Source organism: Blastomyces dermatitidis (assembly GCF_000003525.1).
Source record: "Blastomyces dermatitidis ER-3 genomic scaffold supercont1.3, whole genome shotgun sequence".
NCBI classification, from domain to species: domain Eukaryota; kingdom Fungi; phylum Ascomycota; class Eurotiomycetes; order Onygenales; family Ajellomycetaceae; genus Blastomyces; species Blastomyces dermatitidis.
In genome coordinates, this window is record NW_025544776.1 from 806,690 (window position 1) to 823,631 (window position 16,942).

General features: G+C 48.0%; 5 protein-coding genes across 5 annotated transcripts; 4 read left to right on the forward strand and 1 right to left on the reverse strand.

Moving 5' to 3' along the window:
* Positions 1-66: 66 nt before the first annotated feature.
* Positions 67-4,697, forward strand: BDCG_02573 (uncharacterized protein). The gene is made up of 3 exons (XM_045418117.1): positions 67-391; positions 474-547; positions 613-4,697. The coding sequence occupies exons 1-3, from the start codon at positions 253-255 to the stop codon at positions 2,368-2,370; spliced, it is 1,971 nt and encodes a 656-aa protein (XP_045274768.1). The 5' UTR covers positions 67-252; the 3' UTR covers positions 2,371-4,697.
* On the reverse strand, positions 2,953-5,957 carry BDCG_02574 (histone acetyltransferase 1). The gene is made up of 4 exons (XM_045418118.1): positions 5,386-5,957; positions 4,990-5,265; positions 4,663-4,927; positions 2,953-4,590 (listed from the first exon to the last, which is right to left on the reverse strand). The coding sequence occupies exons 1-4, from the start codon at positions 5,402-5,404 to the stop codon at positions 3,501-3,503; spliced, it is 1,650 nt and encodes a 549-aa protein (XP_045274769.1). The 5' UTR covers positions 5,405-5,957; the 3' UTR covers positions 2,953-3,500.
* On the forward strand, positions 5,636-8,460 carry BDCG_02575 (ZIP metal ion transporter). The gene is made up of 3 exons (XM_045418119.1): positions 5,636-6,291; positions 6,394-7,383; positions 7,481-8,460. The coding sequence occupies exons 1-3, from the start codon at positions 6,242-6,244 to the stop codon at positions 7,677-7,679; spliced, it is 1,239 nt and encodes a 412-aa protein (XP_045274770.1). The 5' UTR covers positions 5,636-6,241; the 3' UTR covers positions 7,680-8,460.
* A 160-nt stretch (positions 8,461-8,620) lies between these two features.
* Positions 8,621-12,383, forward strand: BDCG_02576 (F-box and WD-40 domain-containing protein CDC4). Its single transcript, XM_045418120.1, has 4 exons — positions 8,621-9,811; positions 9,894-10,522; positions 10,588-11,299; positions 11,387-12,383. Exons 1-4 carry the CDS (start codon positions 9,329-9,331, stop codon positions 11,762-11,764), a joined length of 2,202 nt encoding a protein of 733 aa, XP_045274771.1. The 5' UTR covers positions 8,621-9,328; the 3' UTR covers positions 11,765-12,383.
* Positions 12,384-13,421: 1,038 nt separating this feature from the next.
* Positions 13,422-15,464, forward strand: BDCG_02577 (sensor histidine kinase/response regulator Fos-1; the record flags this gene model as incomplete). The annotated part of the gene is made up of 1 exon (XM_045418121.1): positions 13,422-15,464. The coding sequence occupies one exon, from the start codon at positions 13,422-13,424 to the stop codon at positions 15,462-15,464; it is 2,043 nt and encodes a 680-aa protein (XP_045274772.1).
* Between the last annotated feature and the right edge of the window lie 1,478 nt (positions 15,465-16,942).

Sequence of the window (16,942 nt, forward strand, 5' to 3'; positions counted from 1 at the left end):
AACCTCCGAACTTACTAATCCTGTATCTGGAACATGGTTAATCCGAATCTGCTAGTTGCAAGCTGCGGACAATTAGTCATCCGGGGGATACGATACGCAGCCATGAGAGCTGAGCCTCAATCCAACCTGTGCTCAATTGACCGAGTGTGCAGATAATGTTGGAGCAGAGATACACAAATAGAGTATCTCCGGAGACTTGCCGCTGCTTAACAATGGTCAATGACTGAGCGTGGCACCGCGCTATGATCCAATATGCATGTGCGCGCCTCCTCCCTGTTGCTGTGGTTTTGCTCCTCCACCTTCGCACTCTCCCATGTCATTCCACACGGAAGGAGATCTTTCGACGATGATGAATATACAGGCAATGATGATCTTGTGCAGACATGGTCAGGTCAGAGTGATTTCTCTTTTTTATTCTACACTGTTAGTTATAACATCTGAAACTAACCTTTGTGTCGCCTGTAAATATATAGATAGTGACGATAGCACTTCTGTGAGGTTCGCGTCTCTATGTGACAATTGCTTTGGCTCCATTGATATTAGCTATGTATGTTAATAAATTTCTGCCGCTTCTTCTCTATCATAAGTAAGTTCTGATCTTCGAGATACCAGATATTTGAGATTCGCATCTCCAGCACACAATTTGCCTGTGGGGAGACAAATGTCACCCTCAATCATCGGGACCTGGACCTCGTATGGCATGGCGACAATGGGATCGGTTCCGGAATTTTCCCTGCTAACATGACCAGCGGATATCAAACCCATGAATTGTCTCTCAACTACCTCGGGTTTTGCATATCTAGCCCTCAAGGTGTTGGAGCGCAATACACTGCCCAAATACTCACAGTGACTTTCCAGCCAACAAATCAGATAACGGACAATGATCGTACGTCGGGATTCGCGGTTTCGTTCAACTCAGTTGGAGCTCCCCGGATATACCATCTAGTGGCATCTCCTATTGAAATTTCAGACGAGAATGCATTTGACTCATGGGTAGACCCTCTTGACCCTTTCAATTTACCGATCTCTACGGACAAAACCGCGAGCAGCGACTACATTCTGTACGATGACCTTAAAACCTTACATTCCCTTAAAGCCCAGGCCCAGGAGCTGCAGGAGAAGATTAAATCCAAAGAACAAGAAATCCGAAAGCATCTACTCCAGGACTGTAAATCCATGGCAATGCGGCTTAAAGAGTGCACAAGTTTATCTTGTTTCATCAGGACCTCATTCGAAATAGTTCCGGACGCATTTCGCCTTGTAAAGCACCAATTTGGCCCACTCCCGTCTTCTCTCTCAGGCAGTCCATGTCGCCCACCTCCAGATGCCTCATATCAAGCCCCTTCCTCCCAAGACACAGGATCACCTTCCAACAACCTGAATCCGAACGCGCTCTCAACACCGCAATCCACTCCGTCTCCAAATCCCTCTAGCTCTACTTCCACTCCTCAATCCACCACCATCCCAACACACCTGACCAACTCTCCCCCTTCTAACTACTATGACGATCTCCCCAACTGTCACGATCAACATCCACCTAACCAAAACTTTCCCCCTAAGTGTCGCCATGTCCTACATGGCCATAATATCCCTAATAGTCACGATATTTCTGTTCGAAACCCTTCCATCCTGCTAAAGGACCTTGCAATAATCCTTCTAATCGCCTCTCTTTTTGTCGTCCTCATAAAACACTGCCGCAACTCCCCCTCCTGGCTGCGGCGACGTGTCGATATCGCTACCCGTCGCGAGGAACGCCGTACGCGGAATGCGTACCTAAATGCCGCGCGCAGATATAGATGGCGTCAGTGGTGGAACAATCGTTTTGGGCGGGGCAGGGGACGGGAAGTGGAAGCTTCGAGACATTCGCAGCAGGGGCGGCAGCAGGAACGGAACATGCTTATAAGGGTTAATGAGGAGTGTGGGAACGGAGGCGGTAATTCTAGTAATATGACAGCAGTGCGCGAAGAGGGAGCTACAGGAGCAGGAGAAGGAGGAGGAGAAGCCATTCAAGCAGAGATTCTCGGATTCCGTAGGGTTCTCGAGTTCGTGGGCGAACTTGTCCGGCCAGATTACATGCATTTTAACTATGACGACGACAATAACAACCGCAGTAGCGATAATTCGCGCCGTCGAGGAACTGGTAATCAAGGGACCGGGAGCTATCAAAGCGATATTTCCCAATTACCCTACCCCGCCACAGCTCCCGGTGTTGGTGTTGGTCGCTCGTCGACGCCAGCGCCATCGTCGGTTGCGCCGTTGACTACCACCATCTATTCGCCGCGGACAAGCACAGTGTTGAGCATCGAAACGGATTCCTCACTTACATTGGATAGTTTGGATCCCGAGACGGCGACGATGTTCAGTGGGTAGCTGTACAGATTTAAGAAAGAGAAAGCAAGGGGTTTCCTGGATATAACGATTTTTATATACTTCATTTTATTTATTGATGTATTACTTTGCTGCCGGTCTTTCAGACGTAGCTTTTATTCCGCCCCATTGAAAAGAGAGGGCTGGATGGAGAGCCAAAGTTCAACTCTGCCTTTACTTCGCTTCCCTTCACTTCCCCTTTACGTTCTTGGTATATCCCATTTCCTACTAATATGGAGTTCTAACATTAGCCCTAGTTTGGTTTCTGGTTGGGACTACCTAGGTATCTATTCACTTCCTAGGTTTGTCCTGGTAATAAGGGGGGGTGTTGTCCTTTTCCCTACGGCTGTATTTCATGTTTTCTTCTAGCCCCTACCTCTGATTTTTCCCCCGTTTCCCCTCTTATTTTAAACCAACTACTTTTTTTATCTCTTCCCTTTTGCGATCACCCTCTTGTATACGTCCCACTGATCTGGATGCCATATATCTTAATGTTTGACTTGTTCATACTTAATAGAAAGTCGTATACTCCGTACGTTAGCCGAACTCCTCCAGCAACTCAAAACGGAGTAAAAGCCCGACGCCGTATCTCACTGCAAATGCCATCACATATTCCAAGTACGGTGTAGATGACAAATGATATGCGTTAGTTGCATCTTCTGCACCTCACGTTGTCTATTTGATTCTGTATATTGCGTATGTATCGGGCTACTCCACCTTCACAAACGCTACCATTTCACTCTACTCCTTGGCATAACTGTCTCCTCCCCCAACAATTGCTGTTCCCCAGTAGCTTTAACAGAAAGCAAGAAAGTCGTCCTATTATTAGAACTTAACTGCCGTTGAGCTCAATTTCTGCAGTTGATAGACAACTAGTTACATGTACAAATATAACATGCGCCCGCGGTATGATGGATGCAGATAAAAATGAAATAAAACAAAAAGGAAAAAGAAGAAGCAAGAACAACTCCGACTACCCTCCAAACATTCCACGAACTATAACTCATCAATACATTAGCGAAATGAAAGAAACAAACAGGCATGGGAAAAAGGGTAAACCCCATGAAAAGAAAATAATACAAAGTCGAGAAAAGAAGAGAAAAAAATAGAGCACGTAACACAGGACTAGCCCCTCAAATCTTCGATTTCTTCGTCGAGGACGCATCCCTCACATTCTCTACTCCCCCCTCTGCTGCTCCCGCTTCTCCACCACCATCCCCGTCCCCGTCCCCGTCATCCTCATCCTCGAACACAATAAACTTCCTCTTCCCCCTCTCCCTCACCGGCCCACCTTCTCCACCTCCAAGGCACCCATTTTCCCCCTCCCCCTCACGCGCCACCCGCTTCTCAAAAGCCTTAAGCAACCCATCATACCCCTCCTCCACATTCCCCACCGTCTCCTCCAACTTCCCCAAGCGCTCATCCCTGTCCAACTGAATCAACAAATCCCGATGCCGCTTGTACAACCGCTGCTTAACAAGCATGCGCCACCAGTAATACCGCCGATCATGCTCGTTGGGCGCGCGCCATTTCTGCACGAGCAGGCGTGCCGTGAGTGTGCTACCTGTCCCTGTGCCGCCAGCACCCAAGCCCATGCCCATGCCGCTACCGCGGTGGGAGGCGGGGATTTGACTAAGGAGGTACATTTCGACGATGTGCGCAAATTGGACGGGAGCCAGTTTATATTGGATGCGAAGGTCGTGGAGGGTGGAGGTGGGGATGAGAGAGGAGGTGGGCATAAAGCGGGGACGGCGTGCGCGGCGGGCTTTCTTCGTCTCGGTGTCTTTACTGTTGTTGTTGCCAATTTCGTTGTCTGGCGGATACGGGTCGGCGTTTATGCTTATTTTGTGTTTGAGGAATTCTGGGACGAGGGTTTTGTAGTCGTTTCTGTCGCGGAGATAGTCGAAGGCTTCGTTGGGGTCTTCGACGGTGAGTTCGTGTAAGGTGGGATCGGCGAGGCAGGCGGAGTGGATTGTGTGGTAGAGTTGTGAGCCGTGTCCGGATTGCTGATGGGGGTGCAAGATGAGAAATTGGGCGATGCGGAGGCGGGCAGGTAGTTGGGCGATGGAAATTTCTTCGGCGTAAGGGAAGGGGATGTCGATGACTTTATGGCTTTTGGTGTTGCTGGGTTCAGGGAGATAGAAGTACCATCGATACGTGGTTGCGAAGCCTACGAATGAGTATGATGGCGCGTTAGGGGTAGGAGGATCTATCTTCTCGTAGCTATTACAGAAAAGAAATTAGAAGTTAGTACGAAGTCAATTGAATAGTCTACGTGGACATCAAGGTGCTTACACAAAATAGACCGTCCATCTCTGTAGAGTCCATTCTAAATCATCCGTTGTAATGGGGGTGCCTCCCTCAACGAAGAAAGAGACGAATATTTGTATGCGATCGAGTATTGTCCGGATTTCCGGGTCGATTAAGGAACCAGCCCAGATTTCATAATACCTCTGCTTGCTTGTGTAGCTGTGAACAAGCTTTCCTGGGGGCTTGAAGTCCTTCGCAGATTCATCATTTAAAAGTGATTTTTCAAACTCCTCTAAAGATGTGAATGAAGCTATAAGGGTGGGAGACATTAGTCGTACTATCTTGAACCTGCGATCGCAAGAGTGGATTTACATTTTGGCAGCCAGGGACCAAAAGTCTTCAATAAATCCACCGGGGCTACATCTGCAACCGTCTTGAATCTCTCATCGTATGAAATATGTATGTTTGACCGGAGATCATGCGCGGAATAGCGCAGTCGAATGCTCAATCCCTTGTAGCCAAATATTGTTTCCTCCTCGCCAAAAATTGGGTATGTAAACTCGGGCCGGAATGTGGAGAGCGCATTAAGTTTGCCTTCAGCTGGTTGGATCATGGAGATCTTGATGGCATTGTTGGCATCGCAAGTCCCTAGATATCGCGAAAGAACACAGCAACCGGTTAGTAAGCTGGTCGTCACTTTGGAACCCCAGGATGAAGATTTTTACCACTATCAAGTCGGTAGTCGGAATGGCAGGGTAGGTTGCTTACAAGACGATTGGTTCTCCATTTCGCCAATACTTCAGTTGGCGGACTGACAGCCGGTTGGCAATGTGTAGGCTTTGCGATAGGAGGGTGGGAGTGTTGACAGCAAAGGGTCAATATCAATTGTCAAATTATCCCAAGTCAACAGTTCAGTTGTTTGAGCACATCGCGTTCTTTCCGTCGCGTCGAGCTATGAGGTTGAAGTGCCGAATTAACTTACCTATTTCGGCTAGTTCGGCAATTAACTAGTTAAAGGATGGATGAGGTAATCCAAAGTCATGTGATTGCTATGCCTAAATAGGCAATTGTGAACGGCTGGTGCAAAAGAGTTGGAGCTTTGCAATTTGACGAGAAAAGCGTGGGATGAATTTATATGGCCAGGGCCCTTCTAGACCCTGACGCACTGAGACCGATCGCTGTTCGAGAGCTTTCCTTAAAAACTGTGAACCGCAAATCAATATTAATAATAATAGCTTCGGGGTTGGTAGTAGGCGCGTTGTGACGCCTAGCCTCCAACGCAGACCCGCACCTTAAATAGGCTCAACTGGCTGGCCGCAAGTTCGCAACGCTAATATAAACCAAACCTGTCTTCATCCCCAAAGGCCAAATTATGCCCGCCCGATCTCAATGTTGTCTAATCCATAAAATTAATACTGAGTATATATAGCGGAGAAAAGAGAGAAAAATTCGGCTCTCAATTTCGCTGTGGCATTTTCCTCCTTTTCCTCCTCATTCCCCCCTCCGCCCGTCATCCCTCGCTGCGATCCAGTCCTCGACTCAAGGGCGCTCTTCGCGATGGATAGATAAAAGCCGTTTATATATCCGAAATTGGTCGAAATAGTCCAGATCCCCTCCGGTCATAATGGACGGGCTTTTCACCTTGCTCAGCCTAAGCTTGCTAATGGCGATCGTGTAAGACTACCTCCACCCGCACCACTGGCCCCAAAAATATTTTACTGCTGGTGTTATTTCTCGAACAACAAATCTCATTTCTTTTCTATATCGTGGTTACAGCTCCTTCGTCATTGGTTCACTCCCGCTCTCCTTCTCGCTCTCCTCGTCGCAGCTACGCCTTATCTCCTCCCTGGGCATGGGCGTCCTGGTCGGCACATCGCTGATCGTTATTATCCCTGAAGGAGTCGAGACGCTCTACAGCTCCGCCGTAGTATCGCACACACACCCCAACAAGAGAGATGTGAACATTATCAATGGGGGAAAAAACCATGCGCTCGATACACGCTGGCAGCACCCAGCTATCAACACCCTTGTTATCCGGAGAGACACATCCCAATCGGAATATACAACAATGGCAGATTCCCCAGAAGCAGTAGACCCCGGAGAATCAGGCGAAGGCGGAAGACTGCGCATCCTAGGAGACCACAAGAACCACGACAATGACAACACGCAAGCCAAGGAAAAAGACGGAGCGAAGCCCAAACCAACCTCACCACACGCTTGGGTCGGCATCGCCCTCATAAGCGGCTTCATACTAATGTACCTGATCGACACGCTCCCTTCTGTAGCCTCTGCATCCTCAAAACATCAACAACGCCCCTACCACATATCACTAGATAACCTAGGCTTCGGCCTCGGCCTCGCTTCCTCCCCCTCACGCAACAGCGGCGGTCTACTGTCAACCGCTACCGCCAGCAGTGCAGCCCGTCATGACTTCGCAATCACAACTGGCCTAGCAATCCACGCTGCGGCGGACGGAGTTGCTCTCGGCGCATCAATATCCAGCACCAGCCTCAGCTTCATCATCTTCTTGGCCATCATGGTACATAAAGCGCCAGCCGCGTTTGGCCTCACTACAGCATTGTTAAAGCAAGGGCTATCGACCCGTGCGGTACGGGGACATTTATTGATATTTAGCCTAGCGGCTCCAGTGGGTGCGTTTCTTACGTGGATTGTTGCTAATACGGTTATGGCTGGCCAAGCGGGTGATGAGCTGGCGACACGGTGGCGGACGGGAGTGTTGTTGTTGTTTTCGGCGGGGACATTTTTGTGAGTATTTTTATTTCGTTTTCACTGTATTATTTCTCATGAGATGGAGGGCTTTAAAGGCGTAAGGAGCAAGTTCTAATCAGTTCGCCATACATAGGTACGTCGCTATGCACACGATGCATGAAACGGGCGCGACGACTGAAATGTCCAGACGGGATTCAACATATGCCAACGGATACGTAGTGGATGGTCGGGAAAATTCACAAAGAACCCAGCAAAAGTCCATGAGAGACTTGACCGCAACTGTTGTGGGGATGATTCTGCCCGTATTCCTACAGATTGGACATGCTCATTGAGTTTGGGGAAAGAAGAACGTAAAGATTTTTCTCCCATTCCTCCTCCTTTCTGGCTCTGGGCGTAGGAGAACCTATAATAGCCATACAAACATTTATGGGAAATGGGAAACGGGAAGGGATCGGCCCATCTTCCTTCCCCTGCAGATTGACCTTCGTCTCGGAGCCATTGTTAGAAAGTTGCGTCACTATCGCCAACCGCCACAGCTGTGCCATCGACACATAGCTGCTGGCCGACCTATGCGGCACACTAGTTAAACAGACCTCCTTTGTTTTAAGGATGCCTTTTTTCCTGTTTCTTTAGGAACTTTATTAAGCTCCTCAGCAAACATGATGAATCTAAGGGGATATTATAACTCTTGATCTACTGTGTATTTTGCAAGCATAAATAAGAGAGAGTAAAAGACCAATATTTATCTTTAGATAGATAGGGGGAGATACCCTTCAGTGAGAGCGTTTATTTTCAGAAAGATCTACCCTTGCATATGAACTTTTGCAATCATTTTTTCCTTTTCCTGTCTTCTTTTGCTAAATAAAGCGTTAAGGTCCAGCGGCAGTTATAGACGTGTGTGCTTTTTCTACTTCTTTAATTTAATTTATTCTATCCTTGTTTTCGTACTTGTATATTTTCATCTTTGTCTGTTCTTTCTTATACATAATGTCTTTTTAATAATGCTATCACGCCTCGGGAGTAATTTTTGCATTTTCCTCTTGGAGTTCGTTTTCTTTTCATGATCTAATTGCCTCTTGAGTAGTTGGATTATGCGCTGGGGCCGGAAGATGCTGCACAGGAAGTAGCCGTTGATTCCTCTTCTTAACACCTAGTAATGCATTTGCTGAGGAATCAAGCTATTAATTTTAATTTTATTCTATTCTATTCTATTTGTTTACTTCTTATGCTTGTAGATACTTCAATTAATTAAATAGCTTCGTCCAAATACGAACGCTGCTTTCAAGAAGTTCCTCGCTCTGAACTCAAAATCGGTAAGTTAAGCATCCCCTTGGTCCTTGGCTGCGATTTAGCTGCCGGCTGCATGATCAAACCCACTATAGAAAGGATGTATAAAGGCCTTTTTAGAAAATAGATAGAAGTTCTTTCATCTGTTGGACTATAGCCGAGAAAATCACGCGAACGGCAATTGTTCGATCAAGAAGTCACTAGTACTTGACTCTGCGCCTAGTTAAGCTGCATCTCGAGGTACCGGTGACATGCCAGCCTGTATGCGGCCAGCCTCCCTTAAATAACCTCAACCACCTCATTTTTTTTCCCACTCCGACTGCAGCTCTATTCTTCGACCTCAACCACCTCCATATCAAGAACTCTCCCTCCGCCACTATAACTGTCCTTTGTGTGAAACCACCCGGCAAAGGCAAAAAAGCGGTCTCTCGTCCGGCCAGACTGGTTAGCCGTGTTCTAAGCGCTGTCGGGGTTTCGTCCTCCCCTGGCCCTGGTTTGGCACGAGACAAGGCAACCTCTCGCCTGCCCCCAACAGCAGCCCGCCGCCACTGTCGATACATGAGGGATCTCGAAATCCCAACTCAAGGAGTCAGAGAGTCTACGTCCTCGTTGACGATACCTCTCTTAAATACACTCTCACCCCTAAGAGCTTGCATCTTGTTCTCCACCCAAAAAACCCTCTCCTCCGGCACCCATGGAGCCGAGATATTTCCCTCGCTATTCCTCGTCGCGGCGAGCCACGATGATAGATCCGGATGAGGAGAGCGATGATAACTCCTCTGCTGCCCTACCGACTATAACCACTCGCAGAAGGTCGACAAACAGCTCGTCCTCCTCCGTACACTCGCGCCCTAAACCGTTGCACACCCCTAACAAGGCCATCTCTCCCTTTCACAACCTCCACCCTTCTGCTCCCGCTTCCCCTCCGACTCCCGCCCCAAGCCCGGCACCGCACCAGCGAGCCCCTAGCTGGCAGAGCGCTGGCGAAGACGAGGATACATTTTTGCGGGATGCGAGACAGCATTTCAGCTTGCTAGGGCGGGCGGAGGGCCAGAGGTTTCTGGCGGAGATCCTGAATCTATGTGATAATCAGCAACTCAGTTTTGTCTATCACTTCGTCAGCCCGCGGTTGAAGAAGGATCCATTTAAAGTGCTTCCGAATGAGCTATGTTTGAGGGTAAATATTTTGATTCTCGTTACTTTATTTTTTCTATGTTCTAGCCGCCCTGCGGAGCCTTTATGCTAATGAGAATCAACAGATCCTTTCATTTATCGATGATCCCAAAACTCTTGCTCGAGCATCACAAGTATCAATACGATGGCATGAGCTTTTGAATGATGATATGACCTGGAAGCTCCTTTGTGATAATCACGCTTACAGAACCATGTCCGAAGACACCCAGGAGGATTCTGAACCATTCTCATTCACCCTTCCTCCAAACCCGTACGATCCCCGGTTCGCGCAACGACCTTGGCAGAGCAGCGACGGCCCTTCCGCAAGGAATAATAGCAGAGCTACGACGCCTACGACATCCAGAGCACCCTCGTCGTTAGGAAACCATTCCCGAAAACGCAGGGCGAAGACCAAAAGCTACAGATCTCATTTTAAACAGAGATACATGGTCGAAGCGGCCTGGAGAAAGGGTGGACATGTCTTCACCAAACACATCACGCCTGATCATGGCGTTGTTACAAGCCTGCATTTGACCTCCAAGTACATCGCCGTCGCGCTGGATAATGCCAAGATTCACATATTTAATACAACAGGTGAGCATCAGCGGACGTTACAAGGGCATGTCATGGGCGTTTGGGCTATGGTACCGTGGGATGATATTCTTGTCAGTGGTGGATGTGACCGCGACGTACGTGTTTGGAACATGGCTACTGGGTATGTTTTTTGTCCACCTTATCATCAAACACAAGTATGACGATCTAGTTAACACCCGGGTATAGTGAGAACATCCACAAGCTGCGAGGACATACCTCCACCGTGCGCTGTTTAAAAATGTCAAATGCAACTACAGCCATTTCAGGATCCCGCGATACGACCTTACGAATATGGGACCTCGTCAAGGGCGTATGCAAAAACGTCCTTGTCGGCCACCAAGCCAGCGTCCGCTGCTTGGGCATCCATGGTGATCTTGTCGTCTCGGGTAGCTACGACACAACCGCGAAGATCTGGAACATATCCGAAGGGCGCTGTCTGAGGACGTTAGCCGGCCACTTCAGCCAAATCTACGCCATCGCATTCGACGGCAAGCGGATCGCGACTGGTAGCTTGGACACGAGCGTACGCATCTGGGACCCGCAAACAGGCCAGTGCCATGCCATATTACAGGGGCACACGTCTCTTGTTGGCCAGCTGCAGATGCGTGGCGATACGCTTGTCACTGGTGGTTCGGACGGGTCTGTCCGTGTCTGGTCCCTGCTACGCATGGCGGCCATCCACCGACTGGCAGCCCACGATAATAGCATCACGAGTTTACAATTCGATGATAATCGCATTGTGAGCGGTGGGAGTGATGGGCGGGTTAAGATTTGGAATTTGAGAACGGGACAGCTGGTGAGAGAGTTGAGTCAGCCGGCGGAGGCGGTGTGGAGGGTTGCGTTTGAGGACGAAAAGGCGGTGGTTATGGCGACGAGGGCGGGTAGGACTATTATGGAGGTGAGTGTAATATTTCCAGATGCACGCCCCGTTTTGCTCTTTATTCATTTATTGTAAGGTTTTCCAGAACACTAACCAAAGCTTTAGGTCTGGTCCTTTGCGCCGCCCGATGATGCCTTCGACGACCCGGGTTCAGACTCCGATAGCCAGTCCAGCACCGCAGAACTAGGCTTCAGCAATATCAGTAGCAATACGCATCACCAGTTCAACGACCCCCACCATTGCCACCATCACCGCAATGATAATACTCATAACCACGCCTCATCTTCCTCCGTCGCTGAAGCGGAATCATCTTCGTCGTTGTCCTCGTCGTCGTCCCCGTCCTCGTCAGTAGCAGTCATTTCCCCGCCTCCAGCCGAAGCCACTGAGCCCGTACCTACCGCGTCACACAACTCTATCCAGGACTTGGAAATGCAGGATGCCTTCACCGATGTCAGCAGTAGTGCTGATGCGAATGGTCGGTGATTGTTGATTTGGTGACTCTTGGGACCTAATAAATATTGATATCACATATAATGGCGATGGCATTGGCATTGGGTTGGTCGGAAATCGCGTGCAGCATGGCGAAGCTTCATATATTCATATATGCATATGTATATTTGTTTTTGTTATTTCTCGGAGGAGTAAATGGAAATACAAGGGGGGCACATTGACAGGCGAACAGAGGATTAGTAGTTTAGTGGTGATGGCTATTGTGTTTCTTTTTCTATATAGAGATAGATATAGATATATGCACAGGAATTTCAATGATTTTTCTGTTCTCAGGTAAAGAATAGAAGAGGTTCGCGGGGGTGCCCCCGGGCGAGGGAGGGGGTTGGTGAAAGCAGGAGTATAATATAATGAGAGCGAAAGGGGTGAAGGGAAAATAAGACGTTGGAAAGGCGTGGGTTAGTCTGGATTTGATGAACGCAAAAAACGCATATACTTCCCAAGGCCTAGCGTAGGGTTAGTTTAAGTTGTTCAATGAAAAAAGAAGACAAATATAAAAATTATGATTTGAGTTAAAGCAAAATCCAATGATAGCTGGAGTAGTAGTATCAAAATTAATATATGCTTGCCCACCACCACTTTCAAGCAGTTCCCACCAACCAGCAATAGCCCCTCAGGCGAGGATTTTGCAGAATGCTGCCCGATGGGGAGACACATTGGAAGAGACTCAGGTAACTACCACTTTGCAGGGTTCCCCGTAGTTAGGTGTAGCGACTTTCTCCATTTTTCGAGCCGCACCACATTATGAGACGCTTTGTACCATCACACTAATTTAGTATGAGAGAGTACATTTTGATTCAAAGATTTAGGATGATGGTACAAAGCGTCTCAACATGTCGTGTGTCTCAAAAAGGGGTGAAATACGTTAACTGACTCGCACAGAGCGAGGCATGCGGTCTCTGTGAAGTACAGTACAGAGCATTGCCAAGAATGATCTCCACATTGGCCAAGCTTTCTAGCGTCTGTTGGTTTATGATGTCATGGTTGCGAACAACGGTAGAGTTTGCTAAAGAAGTGAGGGAGGCTAAATGATTGGTGGGTCGTATTGTCTGACTCGAGATGTCGGGCAGAACATGTTGGGAATGGAGTTGAATAAATAGCTGGAGACACGGTCTTCATTTCCACAGGCTCTTATTATCTCCTCGTCTGGAGGCGACGACACAATGAGTGTAATTTTCTGCCATCCCAATTTATGACTGCTCATTGGCTGGAAGCCTCTAATTCAGCTTTCCTATTGCCTTGATAAGGCACGACGATTGTGTCGGATATGTCATCGGTTCTCATAAAAAACCCCCTTAAAACCATGCAAGCCTGGGCTGGCTGATGGGCGACACAGTAACGTACTACTGGCCCAAGAAAATCCACCTGGTCTGGAACGTTAGGCAGTGAGCACTGAGGAATGAATAAGCCGTGGGTCGATTCACTCTTCACCAAGACGAAGGAATACAAGCCCCGAAGCTCATACGGAGAGAGCGAGCGGGTGGGATTTGTTTCTTAATCGTCGCCACTTTACTTACTCTATATCTCTAGCTACCTGCTGCTGTTGTCCCTTTCCATTGATTTCCTTATTTTTCCCTTCATTGGCGCCTCACTTTGACCAAGAATGAATAGTACGTATCCACTATAATTGGACATGAAGTCCGATAACCCACCTACTCTTGAGCTCAAATCCGCCCTTGCAATCCGCTCAAAGGTTGTATCGGTTGCATCATCCGATGTCGTTCCCCAATGCCCGCCCTCTTGTCCAAGTATAATGGACAGAATTATCTCCTTATCGCCAGTTCCGACTATTGTTTTGGACCCTTCCTTCAATATCGTCGAGATATCTCGCAGCCAACTTGACTTTTGTGGGCTCCCCCGCGATGAGTGCATCGGCGCCAGCGTGTATGACCTCCACCCCTCCAAAATCCCCGTGACCAGCACCGATGAACTTCGAAGAGGAATCGACAAGGCGATCTTGCTCAAGAGCGCCTGCAAAATTGATAGCATTGAAGTGGACTCGCACGCTTACTACTGCAATTTGCGAATCTCACCTGTCTTTGAAAACGACTCCCTCATCTATGTTACGCTGGAGAGCTGCGATATTACAAAGCTACACAGCGCGGGCGATGGCGTCAACCCGTCTCTCGACTCGCCAGATGTCTACAAGCAGCTGATCGACAGCGTTAAGCATGTTGCGATCTTCATGTTGACACCTGAAGGGATTGTGGCTACCTGGAATGGAGGAGCTTCGGCCCTCAAGGGTTACACTACAGAGGAAATTATCGGGCAGCATTTTTCAGTATTTTACTCTGCGGAGGACCGTATGAAAGACAAGCCACGCAAAGAGCTTGCCAAATGCATATTGGATGGCAAGCTAGAGGATGAGGGTTGGCGTGTTCGCAAAGACGGCTCCAAATTCTTTGCCAACGTTGTCATCAGCCCCGTCTACCGCTTCAACGTCTTGATCGGCTTCAGTAAAATCACGCGCGATATAACAGATAGGAAGGAAACGGAGGACCGCTTGATCGCCGCCTACGAAGAATCCGCCAAGCTCAAGTCCGAGTTTTTGGCTCATATGAGCCACGAAATCCGCACCCCGATGCACGGAATGCTCTCTGCCCTGACCTTGCTTAAAGACACTGGGTTGACTACTAAGCAATGCGAATTTGCTGAGATAGTAGAGCGTTCAGGATCCATCCTCCTGCGTGTCATCAACGATGTTCTTGACTATTCCAAGCTCTCCTCTGGAACATTCTCCCTCAATTCAGACCTGTTGAACGTACGAGAAATCCAAAATGTTTCGCTCCAACAGTGCAGGAACTTGTTAAAGCCTGGGGTGACGCTGACGTCCGAAATAGCCGAGGATATACCAGAATTCTGCAAAGGTGACCCTACGCGGTATCAACAGATACTCCAGAACTTACTTGTGAACGCGGCCAAGTTTACCGAATCCGGGTCGATCCACGTCACGGCTGTCCTAAAGGATGACAAGGGATCAGCCCTCCATATTTATACTGAAGTTATCGATACGGGAATTGGGGTGCTTTCTGCCACTGCGAAACATCTTTTCGACCCTTTTGCTCAGTCTCTCAGCGAAACCGGCGAGCATTACCAAGGAACCGGCCTCGGACTAGCGATCTGCAGAAATCTAGTTGACCTTATGGGAGGCTCAATCGGATATCATCCCAACAAAAGCGGACGGGGTTCCATCTTTTGGTTTTACGTGCGATTAGGGAAAGTGAGCATGGCGTCCAGTTCGAGTGATTCGGAAGAATGCTCTCCGGCCACGGTGGAGCCGATTGAGGAGCTCAGAACCATTGCTTCCGGTAAGCAACTTATGTTGGTCGAGGACAACAAGATAAGCCAAGCCGTCATGCTAAAGTTATTGAACAACTTGGGCTTTGAGAGAATCGACGCTGCTTATGATGGTGCCCAAGCGTTAAAACTGCTGCGGGCGAAACCGTTTTCCTACCACGCCGTTTTGATGGATATCAACATGCCCGTCCTTGATGGCGTGAAAACCACCATGGAGATACGGAACACGTTGAAACTTGATGTCCCTATCATCGCGATGACAGCGAATGCCCTAAAGGGTGATGCGGAATCATATTTGTCAAAGGGGATGGACGGATACATCGCTAAACCAGTAAATAGGAACCTCCTGGTGAAGAACTTGTTACTGGTCCTGAAATGAAACAGCAATTCCGTTCTTGATGTTGTTTTGAAGAGAATTTCTATGTCCATTATTATTATTATTGTTGCTGTAGTTCAACAAGGTAAAACGAAAGCAACCGCACATGACAAAAATGAAGGGACAGTGTTTCGCTTTAGCCCCCTCGACCTATCGAACACCGGTTAAAATTTTCCAAGGGTGTCTGTGGACTGTGATGTCATTTCCTTGGTTCCTACACGAATATTTCCCCCCTAAACCCACCCGCCCGCGGTCGTGGTGACCCTCAGATCAGAAATCCCACCCAACGACGCTATCGGGATTCCCGGAGTCCTATAAAATTACCAACCAAGACGACGAAAACACCGAGAAAAAAAGAAGCCTGAATCGTGAAATTTCATTGAAACACGAAAAATGAACGATTTCCGACAAACTTTGATCATATCTTTTACGACGCTAGATAGAGAAAGGTCATTTTGGGACCGATTTACATACTGGTTATGATTGACGACATTCTACCATTTTTTCTCTCGTTTTCATTATCTCTGCCTATCATCAAGGCCTTGTCATTGCCCTTTTTCCTTCTTTTCCTTTCCCTTTCCATTCGTTTAAGTCATATCTATATACCTGGAAGCGTGCGATCAATATATCCTATTTAGCACAAATCGTTTGAGCAGCGAGCTAGTCGGGTTTTTCGTCGTATTTCTATACTTCTTGGCGTCTAATTTTTGGCTTTCTGATGCACTGTTTATCTTGTCATCTTGCATCAGTGAGCCGCGTTTGTAAACAGTATCTTATTTCTGGTCTTGTTTCTTTTGTTCCCCGTCACGGTTCATGTATGGTTATGCTGAGTCTTAACGATTTGCATATGTTGATTTCCTTTTTTTTTTTCTGTTTCTCATATTTACTGATGATTGGGTTGGTGTGGTTTCCTAAGCGGTGATTACGTCTTGACACTTGTTGTTTCTACTTGGAGAAGTATATATTGGGTTTTTGCGTATGAAACTAAATAAGAAAAACCCCCCGATATTGTAATGCTCTCTCTTGGTTGAGAGGGATTATATATATATATAGGTAGCATCTTTTCTTGTTTCGTATCTGCCAGCCACGTCTATCACCGCCTTCGGAGTAATATTAATACAGCCGATACGCTAACTAGCTTGGTAGTGCATCCTCGCGGCAGAACGCTTAGAATCTCGAGAACACGCCATAAGCGAACCAAGCGGCGCCTGAGTAACGACTCTCAAAGCAATTCAAACCCGGTTCCACACCCTTTATCGGCCATCCAGTTTGCGTTATTTTGCCAACTCGTGCTTGTGTATGCCCCTTCAATTCCCGTGGACATCCATCCGGAACGTTGACCTGCCACAAATCTACACCCGTCTTACGGCAACTGGCGCCCTGTTCCTTGCACTCCGGCACGGGCACGAAAACAGAATTCCACGAGCAGCCAAGGCGGGTGAGAGGCACGCTGAGGAGCCCAGGTAAATCTAAAGTTTCGA